The 18,747-nt window shown below is 43.9% G+C and overlaps 2 protein-coding genes across 11 annotated transcripts in view; one reads left to right on the top strand and one right to left on the bottom strand.

Annotated features, from left to right (window-relative positions):
* The first annotated feature begins 4,116 nt into the window (after positions 1–4,116).
* Positions 4,117–7,949, top strand: esd (esterase D/formylglutathione hydrolase). 4 transcript variants are annotated; one of them, XM_054788339.1, is made up of 9 exons: positions 4,117–4,221; positions 4,677–4,744; positions 4,813–4,901; positions 4,978–5,076; positions 6,668–6,792; positions 6,855–6,974; positions 7,085–7,183; positions 7,268–7,435; positions 7,505–7,949. In XM_054788339.1, the coding sequence occupies exons 2-9, from the start codon at positions 4,677–4,679 to the stop codon at positions 7,583–7,585; spliced, it is 849 nt and encodes a 282-aa protein (XP_054644314.1). In that variant the 5' UTR covers positions 4,117–4,221; the 3' UTR covers positions 7,586–7,949. The 4 variants fall into 4 exon arrangements, with proteins under 4 accessions (XP_054644314.1, XP_054644316.1, XP_054644313.1 ...); XM_054788341.1 differs by having other exon boundaries at positions 4,161–4,221; positions 4,666–4,744; XM_054788338.1 differs by having other exon boundaries at positions 4,220–4,352.
* lrch1 (leucine-rich repeats and calponin homology (CH) domain containing 1) overlaps positions 7,756–18,747 on the bottom strand; it is a 57,099-nt gene continuing 46,107 nt past the window's right edge. For 4 of the 7 annotated variants that reach the window (XR_008572536.1, XR_008572538.1, XR_008572537.1 and 1 more), the window contains 2 exons: positions 13,277–17,886; positions 12,918–13,001 (listed from right to left, as the gene is read on the bottom strand). Coding sequence is in view for 3 of the 7 variants with exons in the window: in XM_054788335.1 (XP_054644310.1) it covers positions 12,953–13,001; positions 13,277–13,350 (123 nt within the window). In the remaining 4 variants the exon portion in view is untranslated. Of the gene's footprint in view, positions 13,002–13,276; positions 17,887–18,747 lie in introns of all 7 variants that reach the window. The other 3 variants (XM_054788336.1, XM_054788337.1, XM_054788335.1) reach the window with 2 other exon arrangements.

Raw genomic sequence — 18,747 nt, 5'->3', positions numbered from 1 at the left:
GCTTTCAGACGCATATTGCACGGCATCACGGAGGTGGGGCGTACCTGCTCGGTGGATGCTTCGCCTTTGTTGATGGCTTGTATTTAATTATTGGATGAATGCATGACGCAAGAAACACTTCAATGTGCCCGCTTACTCTGTAGATATAGTCACCGTGTTGCTCAATTGTCAACACGAATCTCGATGTATGTATGAGGTGTGTTGCGAAATGGAACCGGTGCTTGAGACATCAATAAAAGCACTCTAAGGGTGCGGACATGTCCGAACATCTACGTGGGTTGATCTGACAAATCTTTCAGTAAAGTTGATCAAAGGTAGAATTACTGCAGCTTCTGCTTGGACATCAACAAGTAGCAAACAGCCTATTAACTCCACGGTAGGTTAAATTGCCAGATTGTGCGCTTGCAATAATGCCTCGCACCCTGCCACTTCCATGTTACTGCATTATCATTCATAGTAGTGATGACATCGTTCAAAGTCTGATTTCAGCTTTTGGCTGCCCTGGTCTCACGATACAGCTTTTTTCCAAATGAGAAATCTCGTCACTTTTTAATCTCCCAATGTTAACATAAAACACATTGTTATAGTTTTATGCCAAGGAAGATGGACAAAAGGGATAAATTGACTTTTAAGGTTACTTTGACACAAATTGAAATAGAAATAAAGATGTGGCAGCGAGATCAATATGGACACCACCTTTGTGTTTTGTGTTTTGAGTCATTTCGTGAATTTGATACCGTTTCTCCCCTCAAGTTTCCGCTTTCCTTTTGATCACTGCTGCAATGTAACCCGAAATTGAGCCAAAGAAAGTTGACGTTTGTGTTCCCAAAATCACAAGTGTGGCAGCGAGATTAACACAGACACCACCTTCTTGTTTTGCCACTTGAATTCAGTCGTGTTTCTCACTTTCTTTTTTCAGTTTCAATATGCTGGCCATTTTGGATTATTTTGCAGCCGTGATAAAATAAAATTTAAAAAAGCAGAGACTTGAGGGTAGAACCACGACTGAATTCAAGAAATAACTCATGGCAAAACAGGAAGGTGGTGTCCATGTTAATCTTGCTGCCACAACGTGTTTTTGGGAACAATCACGTCAAGAGACGCGTCTTCAATGAAGGTAAAAGTAACCTCAAATGTTCATTCATCCTTCATATGTACAGTCAAACTTGTCTATAGCAGCCACTAGAGGGAGTCTGCAAAAGTGGCCACTATAGACAGGTGGCCTCTATAGACAGGTTAGCGTCCAGTTTGAATGTTGACCAGTAGAGGAAAAAAAAGAAAAAAAAGGGAATAATAATAATAATAATAATGTTGACCAGTAGAGGGCACTGCGGACTGCGGATGAAAGTTGTACAGCACTACTAGGCTTGTTATTATCATGGTTCATGGTTTTAATCCTGAACATGCATATGAGTCAAACAGTAGCACATCACATAGTACAATTCACAATTTTGCATGTCCAAAAAGGAGTAGGAAGAAGCAAAGCTTATTTAATCCTACCCCTCATCAGTTTCACATCAGTTGCAATACATTTATTCACCTCTTGTTCTTCCAAGTGTACTTTGTAGGTCTACATGACAATGTAGTGCAATCATAGCCAAGGTTTTTACTTACTAAAAGGAAGCTAGAGGCTTAATAATAACTGATAGAATATATCCACCACCCACAGAACAAAGCTGTGCTAGTAATGTCTTACGCTTGTTTTTAATATTTTACTTTTTATACGGCAGAGTGTCATTACAGCTTTAGTTCATCAGGAAGTGACGGGAAGTGACGGTGGGCGTCCCGAGCAGGAGAGCTAGGCTCAGTGCTAGCTGTGAGTTTGGAGAGAGTTGGGAAGTGTGTTTATGTTGGCGTGGATGTAAAGTCCTGCAGTGTTCTCCGCTGTTAATAAAGCCATTAAAGTGCATCGGCGACGTGAGTCTCTCCTTCCCCACAACAAGCGGCATTACAGTATTGACACACATTGTGCACATTGTCTCACACCAGGAAATAAACGGGTGTCACTTGTTACAGGCATTGGCTGGACAGCTATGTAGTGGGGCTTGTTTAACCTTTGCCTTGTGGGCAAGCAGGAAGGAGAGACGATGCTGAGAGATGTGTGTGTGTTCTGAGCTGCTGTCTGGTGGCCGCGTTCAATAAATAAAGTTGGCAGAAGCAACAGGAGAAGTTTCCTTCTTTGCTTCGGAGCTGAATAACACTGACAAGTTAACAGACTAGTAGCGAACGGAAAAGAAGACGGCTTTGTTTGTGTCGAATACAGAAGATGAGGACTTTGATGGATTTGTGGATGAGGATTCATCAAAAATAACGTGAGTACATTCTAAAATACTTCAATTAAGTACAACCCAACTCAGTTTTGCTCCCGCTGCCGCATGCATGCTAGCGTATGTTTTTTTTATTGTAGCGTCGCTGGGAGCACGTCCTGTTCCCAGCATACTTTGCGGTAATGTTTTGGTGCAAATGCTCTTAAAGTTACATGTTTGACCAGGAAATAGCAAGCTCAAAAGAAGACGGCTTTTTCATGTGGAACAACTGACAGTTTGTGTGGATCTTGTGAATGATTGTGACTGAGCTAGGACTCAGTAATTCAAGTCTACACACGACGGCTTCATTGATTGAAAAACTAAACTTTTTCGTGCATGAAGCTTCTACTTGAGTTGGTAATTTGGCCGCTATATGCGGTCAGATATTGACCAAGGGAGACAAAATGGGTGGCCGCTGGTCGCGTTGGACAGGTGACTGCTATACACAGGGTCTATAACATGTACATTTGCTGTGGGGGGATTTTTCAGTGGCTGCTATAGGCAGGTGGCCGTTCTATAAAGGTGGCTGCTAAGACAGGTTTGACTGTATTTGAAATTGGTTTCTGCATATAAAACAAGAAAAACGTGTTTCGTATTAACTTTTTCGGCTTTCTGAATCGGATTAATTGGGTTTACATTATTTCTTAAGGGAGCAATTGATTCGGTTAGCATACGTTTCAGTTTGAGTCGCACCTCCTGGAACCGATTAACGACGCTAACCAAGGTTCCACTGTACGTGAGACACGTCATGAAGTGGGTGTTCTTGCCTGCAAGCAAAGCGACTGCAGCTGCAAAGACCAGCAGGAGGAGCATGTCAAAAAGCCTGGAGCCGTAAAACATTACAGAGATTATACGTAAACTTTAAACATTTTAATCTTTTTTTTAAATGTTACCTGTTACAACAAAATTCAAAACAGAAGTGCTGCGTGCGTGTGTAGGCTAACTCTGAAATCATTTAAAGGGAACCTATTATGCGTTTCCTCTTTTCTGACCTATCAATGTTGTCACAATGCTGTGTTCTCGTGTTCAATGATGCCAACGAGTCAGATTATGAGGTTTCAAAGTGAGATCTGAAAGCTGTGTTGGACGCTGTATGCCCAGCACCCACGCTCTGCTTCACTCATGTTCATGGTGTTAGCATGTCGAGCAATGGCTCCCAGCACATTTGGATAATGTCGCTGTAGCCAAGCTACAGCAACATTGTTTTTATTATTGTTATTAGCATGTTGTTATGCCTTGCTATACCAAAGAACTACGTTACTGGCGTAGTGACACTTTGTCACACACCGGCTAGCAGCTGCAGATTCACTGTACGCTCGCTCACAGTGCTTCAGGCCACTACCGAAAGGTAACGCTACATATTGGAGCTGCCGTCACAGCTGCTGCGTTTTTGTTTTGTTGAGTTTAGAAAAGTTAGCGCTAGGTGTAGCTTTCGTTTCTATGTTGCTTTGTGAGACCAATGCACCCAGGAAACACGTTACAATACTTAAAATGACCTAAATAAGGCAAAATACTGTATTAAATGTTACCATGAATGTGACTGTTACTACATGTTGGAGATTTTTGGAGGTGTTTTAAGTGGGCTTTCTATGCGGAATAGGTTTGTTCCATGACGTGCATGAATCAGCTTTTTGTCTGTGTTTTGTCTTTAGGACGCGAAAGAGAAAGCGGATGATGGGCAAAAAAAGTGCAGTTTTCCTTTCAGTTGTGTTGAACGTGTTCTGCATCAGTCTACTGCCATCTGGCGACAGTGCTCTGCATATACGCGGCGGACGTAGCGACGTAAGAGGAGGCTGTCCTGACGTCATTACGTTAGGCAGACGCAAATGAACTGTGGACTCTCCCACCCGCGGCGCGGACGTTAGCGCTCTGTGGTTAAAACACGCAAATAAGAAAAACACTACGCTTTGTGGAGGTATGTTCCGTGGAGCTAAAGCAGAATGTGTTGATGTGCTTGACCACAAATCACCGAGTGACGTAAATTCCCAGCAGGAAGCCGTGCTAGTCCTTTTAGGTCGAGACGTGCTAACTGGCACGTTCACCCAAGTAAGCGACACTCTGGCCTGAAATGTGGTCATTGTAAATGTTTTTGTTGTTATAAAGTAATAGCTGATGTGGCCTGAAGATACTTAGCGGTAACAACCTCCGTGAATCACGTACCTCCGTCATTCGGCACGCACACAACTTTGATATTTGAGCTAGGAAGTTACTTTATTTGATCTTATTTAAGTGGTCCGCGATTTTGCGTAATTAAAAATAGCTTTTCTTGGTTTGGTTTGGTGTAGTCTGCAGGTGCATGGAGTTACACTGGAGTAATTAAGTGTGAAGTAATCTGTTACATGTAACTGATGACGTGTAGTTGCTCTTCAGATGGCTGTCACCCAGGTGTCCTACAACAAGTGTGCAGGAGGCTTCCAGAAGGTCTTTGAACATGACAGGTGATGCCAGTGTCTCTGATATGAGGGTGGATCTCGCATGCTGATGGGATGCTTCTCCCCCCCCCCAGCGCCGAGCTCAAGTGCAAGATGAAGTTTGCTGTCTTCCTGCCCCCCAAAGCTGACACGCACAAATGTCCTGTCATGTACTGGCTCTCAGGTGGCAGTGCTTCCCTCAGTCACGATTGAATTATACCCACAGGTGTCTTGATTGACTGTTTGTTGCGTCCCTGCAGGCTTGACCTGCACCGAGCAGAACTTCATCACCAAGGCAGGAAGTCAGCTGGCGGCGGCGGAGAACGGCATCATCATCGTTGCTCCAGACACCAGCCCACGTACGAACACACACACACACACACACACGAGCACACAAAAGCCGTGTCCCAATTCAGGGACAGCCTACACAGACCACGCACTTCCCAAAGTCACGTAGGTCCTTGCTGAGTAGGACTGACTGAATTTCAATGCCAGGTGGCTACATGTTAGCATGACCTTGAAAGTCAAACACCCCAAAAATGCTGCAATTTGGAGTTCAACCGGAATTTTCTGGAAAAGAAATCTTCCCTAGCGTAAAGTTGTGACTTCAGCCCAGTGTGCACGTAAAGGATTTACTTGGCTTCTTCGGCTTTTTCATTTAAATTTTTTTTTTTTAATAGCAAGTGTGATGACTGCCGCAGAACATGAACATTTTAATTTTTTTCCAGATTTTTTTTTCCTTGTATTTATTTGTTATGAATGAAATTTTTTTTTATTGTATAATGTATGTATTTTATGTGTCCAGACTTTAGGGAACAGTGTTTGAACTTCTTTTTACACTTGTAAGAATGTTAACATGTTAAACAATGCCTGTAACTTCAGGCACACTTGAAAAGACATGTGACGTTAACACGTTGAGGAAATGGAAGGAAATGCTTGCATTTCACTGCAAAAAAATATTCCAGGAGGCTGTGAAGGACCGTATTGAAACATCCTGCAAAAAAAAGGAAGAAACGTTCAATTTGGGATGGCCTGTTAGACAAGATGTCTAACAGGCCATGTCTAACAGGCCATCCCAAATCGCTCACCTTCCATGACCAAGTTGGTCACCTCACTGTGAACGCCCACTGAGAGGCTCAAGTGTGGCCAGGGGAGCCAATTGTGGCTTGCGGCATGTTCTAAAAATATAATTTACGAAGCAAACATAAAAAAACTGCTCAAATGGGGAAAACTGCAGTAATTTTACAAGAATGTCAAAATATTAAGAGGGAAAAAAAGTCAATTTCATGAAAATAACGGCGTAATGTTATGAGGAAATATCATTTAGTAGAAATTTTAAAGAAAAATAATTTTTTTAAGTCAGAACTGTCATTTTGGGTAAATTAGGTTGCAGAAAAAATGTTACAAGAACAGTCCAAATATGGGAGGAAAGTCAGAATTGAAATTGTAATTTTCCGAGAATAAAGTCAAAAGAGAAAAAAAGTCATATTCTAATCAGAGAAAGTCACATTGTTAGGAGAATAAACTTGTAATATGAGGGAACAAATGTCATTTTTGTAGCTTACAGTTGAAATGTTCCAGGAAACGTTGGTCAAAATGATGAGAAACAAAAACAAAATAAAATTGCAATTTTTGGAAAATTAGGTTGGGGGGGTAAAAAGTTATATGGAAATGAAGTCATAACATTATGGAAAGTAAATGTATGAGGATTATTTTAGGAGTTGAAATATTTGGAAAACAAAAAAAGAAAACAGCAAACATAGGAAAAGTTGATACTAATACACTTTTTCACCAGTACCACAAAGATGAGATGCAGTTTTTTCTTCGTATATACAGTATGTACATCATGCCTTAGCATATCTGTGCTTGTGTTGCTTTACAAAGTATCCACGAGGCAGCGTGCAATGCAAGCAGAAAAAGCTGATATGACGTCTTGGTCTCCTGCTGCAGGCGGCTGCAACATTGAAGGCGAGGACGAGAGCTGGGATTTCGGCACCGGAGCCGGTTTCTACGTGGATGCCACCCAGGAACCCTGGAAGAGCAACTACCGCATGTACTCCTACGTCACCCAGGAGGTACCCAGGACCTGTTTTGGCTGTGGAAACTTTTTTTTTAATCTTTTTGATTCTGCTCTCAGCTGCCCAAGCTGATCAATGCAAACTTCCCAACCGACCCGGACAGGATGTCCATCAGCGGTCACTCCATGGGCGGCCACGGGGCACTCATCTGTGCCCTGAAGAACCCTGGGAAATACAAGGTAAGTACTGTAGAGTGCCGAAATCACCACAGCTCTTCGTTGGGCCCACAGTGAATCGTCTGAACTGGAGCACTTGGTGGAAACAGTCTTCTGTCTTCTGTCTTCTGCAGGCGGTGTCGGCCTTTGCCCCCATCTGCAACCCCATGCAGTGCCCCTGGGGGCAGAAAGCCTTTGCCAGGTACCTAGGTCCTGACCGCGCCACATGGGAGGTAAGAGGCCTGTCCTCGTTAGCGGTGTCCAACTTAAAAAGTGACGCCCTTGTACAACAAGCTCCATCCCGTGGCCTCCTTCAGGCATATGACGCCACCGTCCTGGCAGCGGCGTACTCGGGCCCTCAGCTGGACATCCTTATTGATCAGGGCCGCGACGACCAGTTCGGATCAGCGGGCCAACTGCTGCCCGATAACCTGATTGCCGCCTGCTCCGAGAAGAAGATCCCCGTCGTCTTCAGGCTGCAGAAGGTCAGTCCAAATACAGATGACGTCCCCTATGCCACTGAATGGCCCCCAGCAGTTTGTTTGCCCCCGCAGGGCTACGACCACAGCTACTTCTTCATCTACTCCTTCATCAGCGACCACATCAAGCATCACGCCAAGTTCCTCAATGCTTGAGCCGCCAGCTGGCACCGCCCACTCTCATTCAGCTGCCCATTTAGGGCGGAGCATGTGTAAACGACACCGCTGCACACAATCCTGTGACCTTGATTTTTTCTTTTTCCAGAATAAAAGTTGATGCTTCGCCGGTTAATTTTTGTGTGGACAAAAGTGACAAGAAGCAGACGTGCTAAAGCATTCTTTTACTTGCATTTCTTTTGGACAAGCGCCACAGCAGTTAAGGCGACCTTAAAGGGTCTTTTCATGCTTCAACACACAACATCCTTCATTCAAATACATTTGCTCCCAAGTACAAAAAAAACAAAACACTTGTGGCCATCATATTTACACAAATCCAAATAAATCCACCATGTACACCACATGAGTTGAGTAGCATCAAAGAAATGAATGCTCATTTAAAGTGCAGATTGTGTTAGTGTTTATTGCTGGAGATAAAAGGGGGGCTGCGACTCCAATGGTGTATTTCCGTCAGTATGCCCCAGTAAGTACCAACGGTGCTCCTGGGTGCACAAATCAAGTCTTTACGCACGTGCCAGAAATGATCATAAAATGTAACCCATAAGATGGTGACGATGAGGGTGCGAGTGTCCATCGCTGCGCACGCACCGTTTTGCCCGTGGAACATCCGGGCACACACGTTGACGTCTTGGTGTGGCTGCCGCTATGCTCTCAGAACACACGGTACACAGTATGGCTGTGTCTTAGTTGACACACTTCCATACTTTTTAAATTCATCAACTAAGTAGTGTTCCCTTGTTGCGGGGTTGGTTCCCAAACTAGCCCGCTATAAGAGGATTATTATATTATATTTCACTGCTCTGACTGTGCCTTCTCCTGGCACTTTTTTTGTATCCTTGTTAAAACATTGATGCTGCCGTCGTCCTCCTCCTCGTCCTACTCTTGGAACCCAAGATTCATTTAGCCGCTTAGCTGCTTCTTCTACTGTTTATTGCAGGTTAGCAAGCAGCTCACCACAACAGGTAACGGCACGAAGGAGATTGATTGACAATGGTCTACAGCCAATCGGGGAACAGAACACAATGGGCGGGGTTTTGTCCCTTAGCCAACAAGGACTGTTGTGGCTCTATATTTAACCAGCTATTGTCTACTTGTGGGTTCCTAATACGCTCATGCGGGCACGTAAACACATACTGAGATGTGGAGCTGCACTGTCTTCAACTCTCACAAGTATACAAAACAGCAAATCCGTGAAAGGTGAACGGCGATGTAGTGAGGGAAGACTGTGTACTGAGTTACTCAAGTGTACTGACGACAGTACTCCATTTGAGACGCAACCAAAGTGTAAGTGCAGACACACAACACGCAACTACCTCACGTCTGTTTCCTCAACGTCGCCCATGCAGCTGAAAAGTGGCATTACAGGACGCAAGTGTTGGGGAAACGCCTTTCTACATACAAGCAGACGTCAACAGGCGCCATGTGACAACGCATATAAAAAGAGAAAATCACCACGTTGCTGTCCAACAAAAAATATTCAACTCCAAATTTTGTGATGTTATTTTTTTCTAGGAATAAGAAGAATTGAAAACAAGGAGCCATATGAGCACACGAGCAACATGAGCACACTTTTTTTTTAAATAGCCGTCTCTTGACTTACTTAGCTTTGGATACCAAACTGCTTATTGTTCATCGCACATATTTTATCTTTTTCAAAAGGCAGGCAGGAAAATGTAGCAGCACACCGCACTGTTTGCTCTCACTAAACAACCACGTTAAAGGAAAATCACACGTTTTTGGGGCTTTTTGGCCGTTATCCACATGCCTTATGTAAGACATGAACACACATCATTCTCTTGTCTGTGTGTTGTAAAGATATAAAAGCAACTAAAAAGAGATAAGTAATTAATGCACGTAATGGGACACACCTATGCAGGCTACAGAGCTGATGCCACTTTTAGAGACGTTTGAAGCCATGAAAACTGCCACAAGGTGGCAGAAGTGCATTTGATGAGAGCTCGGCGTGGATCATTTGCCTGTAAAAACACTCGACAGCAAAGAGGAAGTGGAAGAACATGGAGGAGTGTAGCGTGCAGAAGGTTACGCATTGTAGGGGAAGTTTAACGAAGGAACACGCGCGCACGCACCTGTGCACACACAGCTTTGGTCCAAATGTAAAAATTGCAAATAGTTCATCGTGTTTCATTTGTAAATAATTTTGATGTAAAACCCTGTGTTGTTTATGTTGTGGTATAGTTGTTTACATATTTCAGCTGTCACAAAAGCAAAAAATATTAGTGTCAGAGTGAAAGTTATGCTTGAAATGTATCTTTTCACAAAAAGCTGCTTTTCTCCCTTTTTAGTTGGGATTTTCCTGAAACGTACCTATGTTCTAATAATGATTACTAAAGAACGCAAAAAGGTAGAAACAAACTTTTTTTTTTAATTTAATACAAGGGTCTAATGTTTCTTTTGTTTGTTTCTACACCCAGCGTTACCTTTTCCAAAATTCAAACCCAAAAACACAGCAGCAGTGGCGGTAGCTCCAATATGTAGCGTTACCTTTCGGTCATGGCCTGAGGCGTTGTGAGCGCGGTGCTCTTAGCCAGTGTGTGGTGCAGCTGTCGCTAGCTGGCTAGTAGCTAGCCGGTGTGGTGTGGCTAAGTGTCACTACACTAGTAAAGTCGTTCTTCGGCATAATAATGTTAATAACAATGTTGCTGTAGCTTGGTTAACATGCACGTCACATTATATGTAAATGGAGTGTTGACGGTTTTTCAGGAGGCTTTGGCGGAATAGGTGCTTCCCCTTACAGGCGTGCTCACCTGCCTCTTTTTAGCTGTTTTTATAGGATTATGTAACACAAGGATTGTGGATGATGGGCTAAATTTCCTAAGAAATAGTTTTACTTTAAGTGAAGAGCAAAAACAAATCTAATGCTGCGATTTGTCGTCTTGACCAGCAGAGGCCGCCATAATTTACTGGATGTCTCTTACAATACTTGTTTGTGCTTAAAAGACAACGACACACACAAAGGACATTTCCGATGTTTTGTTTGAAAAAAAAATACTCATTATGTCAAACGTGTGTAGTGTTACATATCTTACATTGGGTGAAAATGCATTCCTTATTTGAAACCAACTCGACGCTATTTTGTGCTTCGTTGCTATTCTGACAAATATGCCACATCAGTCTTTTCATAGCAAATGTCTGACATTTTCCGGAACAGTTGAATTGTTACGCTTAACACTTCATTAAAGTATTACAAGTAAATATTTTTAAATAGCTTTTGGAAAACGAGCTATAACCCAGTAGTCACGTGACCGTCACATGACAACCGCTCCAAAATGCGTCCAATATGTCGTTTGCTCAAACTCAAAGCTATATTGGGCTTATTTCAAGTGTTATGGCTCCATATGGGTACAAAGAGCTAGAAGGTAAAATAGGGTAACACTGCTACACACCGTTTGCTCTCACACTAATTGTATTTTTGGTATCATACAGTAAAAATCAACAATGAAAAAAAAAACCCTCAACTTTCAGGCTGGCTGCTTGAGCAAAGAGCAAACAGTTCAAATTTGCTAATGCTGCGATTTGTCTTCCTGACCAGCAGAGGCCGCCATAATGATGTTCCTTTAGCTCGGGGGTGTCCAAACCTCTTCCACTGAGGGCCATATACTAAAAAAAAAAAAAAAAAGAAAAAGATGCAAGGGCCTCTTTAATATTTTGTAAACCATCCTACGCAGACATGTTAAAAAGTTGCATTTACTTCAAGAAAAATGCTTTGGGACATGTGAAATGCTCCTAAAATGATTATTTTCCTCTGTAATATTACAAGTTAGTGCTTTTTTCTCATTAAATTACGACTCCTTCTCTTAATATTTGGACTTTATTCTTGTAAAACGACAAATGTTTTTTTTTGCATTTCGGCTGTTTTTTTTTTTTTTTCTCCAACTATTTCAACTTCCCTCTTACAAATGTTCTTTTTGTCATTATGACTTTATTCTGGTAATATTGTAACTTTTCCCCAAACTTAATTTTCCAAAAATTAAAACTTTATTTTTGTTTTGTTTCTCATAATATTACAACTTTTTCTTTATTATTTCAGCTTTATGCTCCTAATGTGATCCTACTTTTCCTCATAATAATGATTATTCTCATAATACGATTTTTTCTTGTTAGATGACAATTTTTTTCTGTTAATATTTTGACCTGGCCATTTTTAAATTTTTGCTCTTTTTTTCCCCCCAAAGTTTTCTTGTTGAATTGCATTTGTAGAATGTGCCGCAGACCACACATGGCCCCTGGGCTGCACATTGGACACCCCTGCTTTACATACTTAAAAGTGCACAGCCCCAGATGACTGCTGGAAGGAATGTGTGCCAGAGGATCCACTTTGTGTTGTTGCCACAGGATCCACTGCGTATTTTCTCCACAAACCATCCGAATGGGGTCACGCTGTGATTTGGCACATCATAAAAAACGCGGACGTATGAAGACAAGAGCGGACATTATAAGCGTTTACTGTACGTCCTTCGGTCTGGTGTTACAAGTTCACTGGTGGCGCAAGAAGCCAATTAAGCATCCGAAAAAAACGACTTTACTTTTGGGAACACACACTTTTGGGACTCCACAGAAACGACAATTTTATAAAACACACCATGATCACAAAAATATATTACCAGAGAAAAATACTTTTGGGATATTTCATCTTGAATGCACAGAACCGGAAAGCCTCTTCAGCGCCGACCTGTGGTAATAAATAGATCTGCCTTGAAATACAAATGCAGCTAAAGTGGTAGCACGTTGGCCCAACAGCATACAAAAATGTTTCTTTTGTAAAAAGCGCTAGACACTGGCCGGGCGACGCCCACTAGCTAAAACACTACTTGGGTGATCAATTATAATTCAGTCCCATAATGCAAAAGACTTCTCACAGTGTTTCTAGATTGAAGTTTTTATGCCAACAACAGCAGTTACGTCCTTTAGATCTGATCTGCGTTCAATTCAGCAAATCCGTAAAATGTGCAAAATGAAAATGCCAACGACACGGAGCGGTTGTTACCACTTTTGACACCGAGCCGGCGAAAGAAATGCGATTTACGATTCAACATTTCTTCTTGTTACCTGGACAAGTGAGGGGGCGAGGAGCTTGGTTTGTTATGCTCCACCCCCTTCCTCCAATGAGAGAAAGTTAGAGTCTCCGTTTCCGAAAGAGGGGGATAAAAATAAAAATAAAAAAACACAAAATTTGCGTGCCATTTCCACACATTTCCAAGTCTCGGCGGGTGTATGCGAGCGTGTGGCGTGTACGTGTCCGTCAAAAGCGGCTTCGCCCAGCTCACGTCTGCAGGCCTTGCTTGGGGGGCACCTCGTCCACCAGCGCTTGGACCATGACGCTCACCTTCACCAGGCCTTTCTCCTCCAGGATGTGGTGAGGAAGACATAGCTTGTCCTGCCCCACACAGGAGGGGAGACAAAGCAGAGGTTGATATTCATTACTTTCCTTCTTGTCATGTATCATTGTTGTCTGGTGTCCACTCACAACTTTCATTACACACTCCTGTTGAAAAATTGCAAGAATTGACAAATTGAAATCGTTGGATCTTAAGGAGGTTCTAAGCAGAGGTTCAAAATACAAAAAGAAACAAATGGGAGCCAAAACATTTTTTGAGTAAGCAATTTATTGCAAACAAGCATGAATGTGAAACAGGCCGTTCATCAGCTCACCAAAAGTTGAAGACCACAGCCTTTAAACGCCAACATCTTGCCGGTGGGATTGTGGAGCTGCATGAGCACGGCTGCTGACGTTGGAAGACAGAAACTGCTTAAGAAACATATTTAAAAACCCTCAGGGTTATGGAATAAAAAAATCAAGTGGCAGACCCCCAAAACAATGTCACCGGCCCTGAGCAGGAGGATCCAATTGTCTGTCCGTGAAGACATGGGACCATCCTCGGCCCTAATGAAGGTCGTTACTGGTGCAGAGTGCAGTCTAATAACCATCATACGGTATCTACCAGGGTAGGATGTCTTCAAAGGCCTCCTCTCTTTCAACACCACAAAATTTCCTGCTTGGATTTTGCACAAGAGCATGGGACATTGAAAGGGAGAAGAAACTTTTAGTCTTTGATGAGGTTTGATGATGGTCCTGATGGCTTCCAACGTTACTGGCATGACAAGGAGATCCCACCTGAGATGTTTTCCCACATGGCACATCATGAACTGGGATGCCTTTTCCTTCAACGGAACAATCGAACTTCAGGTTGTGCAGGGGCGTCAAACAGCAGCTGGCTATGTGGAGATGTTGCAGGGTGCATCCCTCACAACTCATGGCCCTCAAACGCTGCAGTTCACAATGCCCGCCTGACAAAGGACATCTTCCAGAGGAATAACCTCAGTCTTTTGGACCATCCTGTGTGTTCCCCTGATCTAAATCCAATTGAGAGCATTTGGGGATGGATGGCAAGGGAAGTTTATAAAAATGGACATCAGTTCCAGACAGTGGATGCCCTCTTTACCACCTGGAGCACTAGCCTCCTGAAAACAAGCATCATCCACAAACCAATTTTTAGATGATTAACAAGAATGGCGCAAGAATGTTTTTTTTTTTTAGCTGTGATCCTAAACTTTTTATCAGCTTACGAACAGGCTGTTTTAGTTTAATGGCTGTTTGCAATAAATTGCTTACTCAAAACATTTTTTGCCTCACTCCCATTTCTTCTTTTTGCTTGTGAAGCTCTACTTAGAACCTCCCTAAAATCCAACTGCAATTGTTTTCAACTGGTCTTAACATTTTGATGAGGAGTGTATGGGGGCCATTTTAGCCTTTAGCCTTCACCTTCTGTTTATTCAACATGCTAAAGCTCAATGCAACGCAGATCAAAATTGACTAAGCAATTATATACGATGCCTGTCGGAAAAGTTCCAGCACTGTTGAGTCTTGAGTCAACGAGTTCTTGCCACAAGGCCACACGGTCAACCAGCATAACTACAAGGAGATCCTGTGTTCGCTTTGTTCAGTGCATGAGAAGAGCTGAAGAACATCGGCATGCTGGTGCAACCTCCCTACTCAGCCGACCTGGCTCTGTGTTTTTCCCCTTAATCAAGCTCAAGGGGTCAAAGGGACAACCTGAAGAATCCTTCCAGGAGTGCGTGGATGACAAGGCGGGGCAAGTGCATTCAACTAGTGTCTCCGAACGTTTTGTCTTGTGTACCCCCAGAGCCTTTTTGGCATACCATGAGTACTCCCTCATTCATCTCCAAAAGTAGAATGTAACACAACTGCTATGATTTTGGCATAGCTGTGCCACAGGTTATTGTCTCCTAGGGGAAACTAGTTCTTCTATTTTATAGTCTGGCCTAATATGACATGACTGAGAATATTTACTTGTCATCTTGGAAATGTAATGTTTCCACATACGCCCTGCAATTTGCTTGGGAATGGCTGCATTAGATGACTTAAAAGGGGGAAAACATGCAGTTTGGATTTGTGACAACCATCCTGGAACTCACTGGCACACTTCGTATTCCAAGAAGATAAAAAACAAGACATATTGGTGACAAGGTGTTCAAGACAAATGGGAAGTTGGACATTTCTGACCTCTGACGAGTTGAAGTGCAAACGTCTGTTGGGTGTTCCCTGGTTCCAAAAGTCTAAAATGCAATACATTGATTTGAGAATCAACTCCAACAAGTAAGTGGCTTTCAAACAATCTTTTCCGAGTGGCGGGTCACAAATATTCCCAGTTTTCCAGAAAACGGCCCTAGCGTGGAAACACGTTTTTATGATCAAACTCCAGAGAGAAGAAAATGTTCCTCCACAAGTTAACATAGACTTGTTATTGTCTTTGCACACTCACCGGAAATGATGACTGCATTAAAAGACTGAGCACTATGTCCACACTGCAGGTCAATTTCACTTTTTTTGTGCATATGTGACCTGTACATGATTGTTGATGTACTGATTTTTTCAAATGCGGCTCAGTATGTAGCTCGTATGCAGATAATGCAGTCAATTTGCGTATATCCGACCTATACTGTATGTTATCCAAAGGCGTGGTTTACCGTGCGAGACTTGGATAAAGGTATTCACCGATGTAGGCAAAAGTTCTTCTTGTCAGTCGAAAATGATTTTTTTGTGTCAGTGAAGCGGCTCCTGCCAGCCACACGCTCCTCTGAACAGACGTCGCAGCAAGTTCGACACAAACTGCCATCGCCAAAATTCTTGCCCTCCATCCATCCATCTTCTACCGCTTATCCAAGGTCAGGTCGCAGCACCCTAAGCAGGGAAGCCCAGACCTCCCTCTCCCCGGCCACTTCGTCCAGCTCCTGCCAGCGTATCCTGAAGTGTTCCCAGGCCAGTTGGGAGATGTAGTCTCTCCATGGTGGCCTGGGTCTTCCCCGATGCCTTTTGCCGGTCGGACATGCCCTGAACAGCTCCCCTGGGGGGCGTCCGGGAGGTATCCTGACCAGATGCCCAACCCACCGTGACCTTCAACTCTCACTGAATCGGTTCGCAACCGAGTGTGAAGCAGCCGGGATGAGATTCAGCACCTCCAAGTCCGAGTCCATGGTTCTTGCCCGGAAGAGGGTGGAGTGCCATCTCTTGCCCCAGGTAGAGCAGATCAAGTACCTCGGGGTCCTGTTCACGAGTGAGGGAAGGATTGAACGCGAGATCCTTATTCTTGCCCTCTTTCTTCTTAATCTCCTACGTGGAATCATTTGGTTAAGAAAATATTTTCTCCCGTTGCACAAAATCCTTGAAATTTCCATAAACGCGTTCATTACCTGCATAAACGCACAGAAATGCGTGTGACGTCTTGCTTTTGCGCATGCACATCACTTCCTGGACGCTTTGCTTTCACGTTAACAAGTCGCTTTTTTTGGTAATGTGAACGACCGCATGAAAAAGTCGCATCTGAACAAAAGTCTGAATTGGGCATCATAGCCTTCAGTGGGAACGTAGCCTAAGTGTAAGACCAGAAAATGCACTGAGACACAGCCTCACTCTTATTGTGTGTTAATGCTGGTCTTCATAGCTTTTAAAACTCTACACAGCAGAATGTCCCTGAACGTCTTTAGTCTTTAATAGCGCCGTCTCCAGAAAATACTTGAACTAAAACAGCTTAAAACGCTAACTACTCACATTCTACTTTGACATCAAACTTAATACATTCGTGAAGCGAAGAGTCGTATTGTAAATCAGCTTAAAGCACTTAAGACCAGATTCTTACTTCTTCAATTAAAAGCTAAATTTTCAAGGACAAGAGAAAGGGTAAAAGATGAGGGAATACGCTTTAAATAAGGCTTTTGACCCATCAGCATGCTCGCCTGGCGGCCATATTGGGTTGGATTTCTTCTTGATGCTAGCGAGTTAGCCAGCACACCAACTGTTGTGTTGTTAAGACATGGTGGTAAGAGTCTTCATTTTGCGGGCCAAAAGTTGAAAAGGAAATGATTTGTAAAAAGACCAAAACATTGAATTCCCAACCTGCTGTTTAAGTCACAGCACAGCGGCAGAAATGTGACGATTACATCCGAGCTAACATCTGATGCTAACACGGAACAAAAATAAATGTCATTTGTTACAATGTTACTGGAGCTAGTTACTTAAAGTACTAAAATAATTACATCCTCAAACATAACAAAAATCCTAGAAAGAAGCTCAAGGCTAGCTTGGAACCTTAAAAAAAATGACACTTTGTGCATGATGGTTCCTATTTCGTTGTAAGGAGGAACGTGGAACAGGATGATCGTTGTAACGGTGCACACGTCGAGGCGCTTTCAAGTCTCCACCTCCTCAAAGAGTGACCGAGGCAGCTTGTGCAAAAACTCTCCTCTTAACGTTTTCCAAGCAAAATATGCTGAGAAATATGTGGAAAGTTTGCAAGCAAGGACCTTGCGTGTTTTTAAAGCACGTTTGATCCCCAAAAATAAGGAAGTAACCGTGTAGCTGGTCTAGTTCCTTTTCAACCAATCACATGAGCCAAAACAAGGAGGAGGAGCCTGTGTAGAAAAAGGGAGGGGCCGTTGGGCAGCTGTGGTCACGGTTATGTCAGCTCACTCCAAACGTAGACGGCCAACAGCAGCAATAGACACAGGACGTGAACCAGGCTGGAGCCAATCAGGTCCCACGGCTGCCAGGTCGGGGGCGGGGTCTGAGTGGTCACAGAGACCAATGAGCGGGCCTCTGGTGGCAGGGCGGGACCCCGAGTCACGATCCCCTCCTCCTGTTTTCCGTCTGCCGCGATGGCGTCCAAGCCCACCAGGGTCGCAACGGTGGTACACATCGGAGTCAGGCGGCGCTGGGTGATGTCATAGGGGGAGCAGAGTGAAGACTGGCGCCCCCATGAGGAGGACGGCGGTGATGAAGGAAGGAAGGAAGGAAGGAAGGAATAAATGAAGGAAGGAGAGGCCATGAATGAAAAGGAAGGAGGGATGATGGAGTGATAAGATGGACGAGGATCCAGCCGAACAGTGAAAAGAGAAAGAAGAGGCAGGAAGTTAGAAATGGCCACGGGGTGAAGGATCAGTGGGGCAGGCGGGGTAACCATGGCGACGAGCAGGGATGCTTACGGGGAGGACGGAGAGGCGGCCTCTCATCTGGCCTCCCAGTAGGCAGCCGGCGAAGAGCGAGGTGGCTGGTGGGAGAAGCGGCGCGGCAAGCTAGCAGCGTGTTAGCATGGGGCAGCTTGCAGCCAGATAGCAGGCAGCAGCGGGAGCAGTTAGCAAGACAGACTACAGTGTGGGGGTGCGTGTGTGTGTGTGTGTGTGTGGGGGGGTCAGGAAGCGGTCAAAGGTCATCAACAGGCCGGCCAGCACAGAACAAGGACAGACGTTTGAAGACATCTCTAGCCACGCTAAGGTAGCCTGCGTGTTTTTGTCCAACGCTCCAGAGGTCACACGATTCTGAATTCTAACATCCGTTTAGGAAAACATACACCTTGAAAGTCGTACAAAACTCCAGGGGTTCAAACTATCATCAGAGCACAGCGTAGCTCGCAAGAGCATCTTTGGCTTGTTTGCAACGCGTCCCTCCAAAGTAAGTGCGGGTGTCAACAAGGCACATCAAGATGAGGAGATGCTGAAGAACGCAGATGGGAACTTACGTGACAGAAGTGGACTCACGTTCAAAGCAGCAAGGCTGCGCTCACACTGGTCATTCGTGCTCCGACCCGTTTGCCTGTCCCATCACCGCT

The sequence above is a fragment of the Dunckerocampus dactyliophorus genome, chromosome 9 (genome assembly GCF_027744805.1).
Source record: "Dunckerocampus dactyliophorus isolate RoL2022-P2 chromosome 9, RoL_Ddac_1.1, whole genome shotgun sequence".
In the NCBI taxonomy this organism is placed as follows: Eukaryota; Metazoa; Chordata; class Actinopteri; order Syngnathiformes; family Syngnathidae; genus Dunckerocampus; species Dunckerocampus dactyliophorus.
This window is presented reverse-complemented; position numbering and strand designations above follow the sequence as displayed.

Excerpts from the sequence above, each read along its gene's own strand:
- esd (XM_054788338.1), top strand. The coding sequence starts at position 4,224 with ATGTTCCGTGGAGCTAAAGCAGAATGTGTTGATGTGCTTGACCACAAA. Across the intron at positions 6,793-6,854 it reads ACTCCTACGTCACCCAGGAG|CTGCCCAAGCTGATCAATGC; the intron begins GTACCCAGGACC and ends TTCTGCTCTCAG. Across the intron at positions 7,436-7,504 it reads TCGTCTTCAGGCTGCAGAAG|GGCTACGACCACAGCTACTT; the intron begins GTCAGTCCAAAT and ends TTGCCCCCGCAG.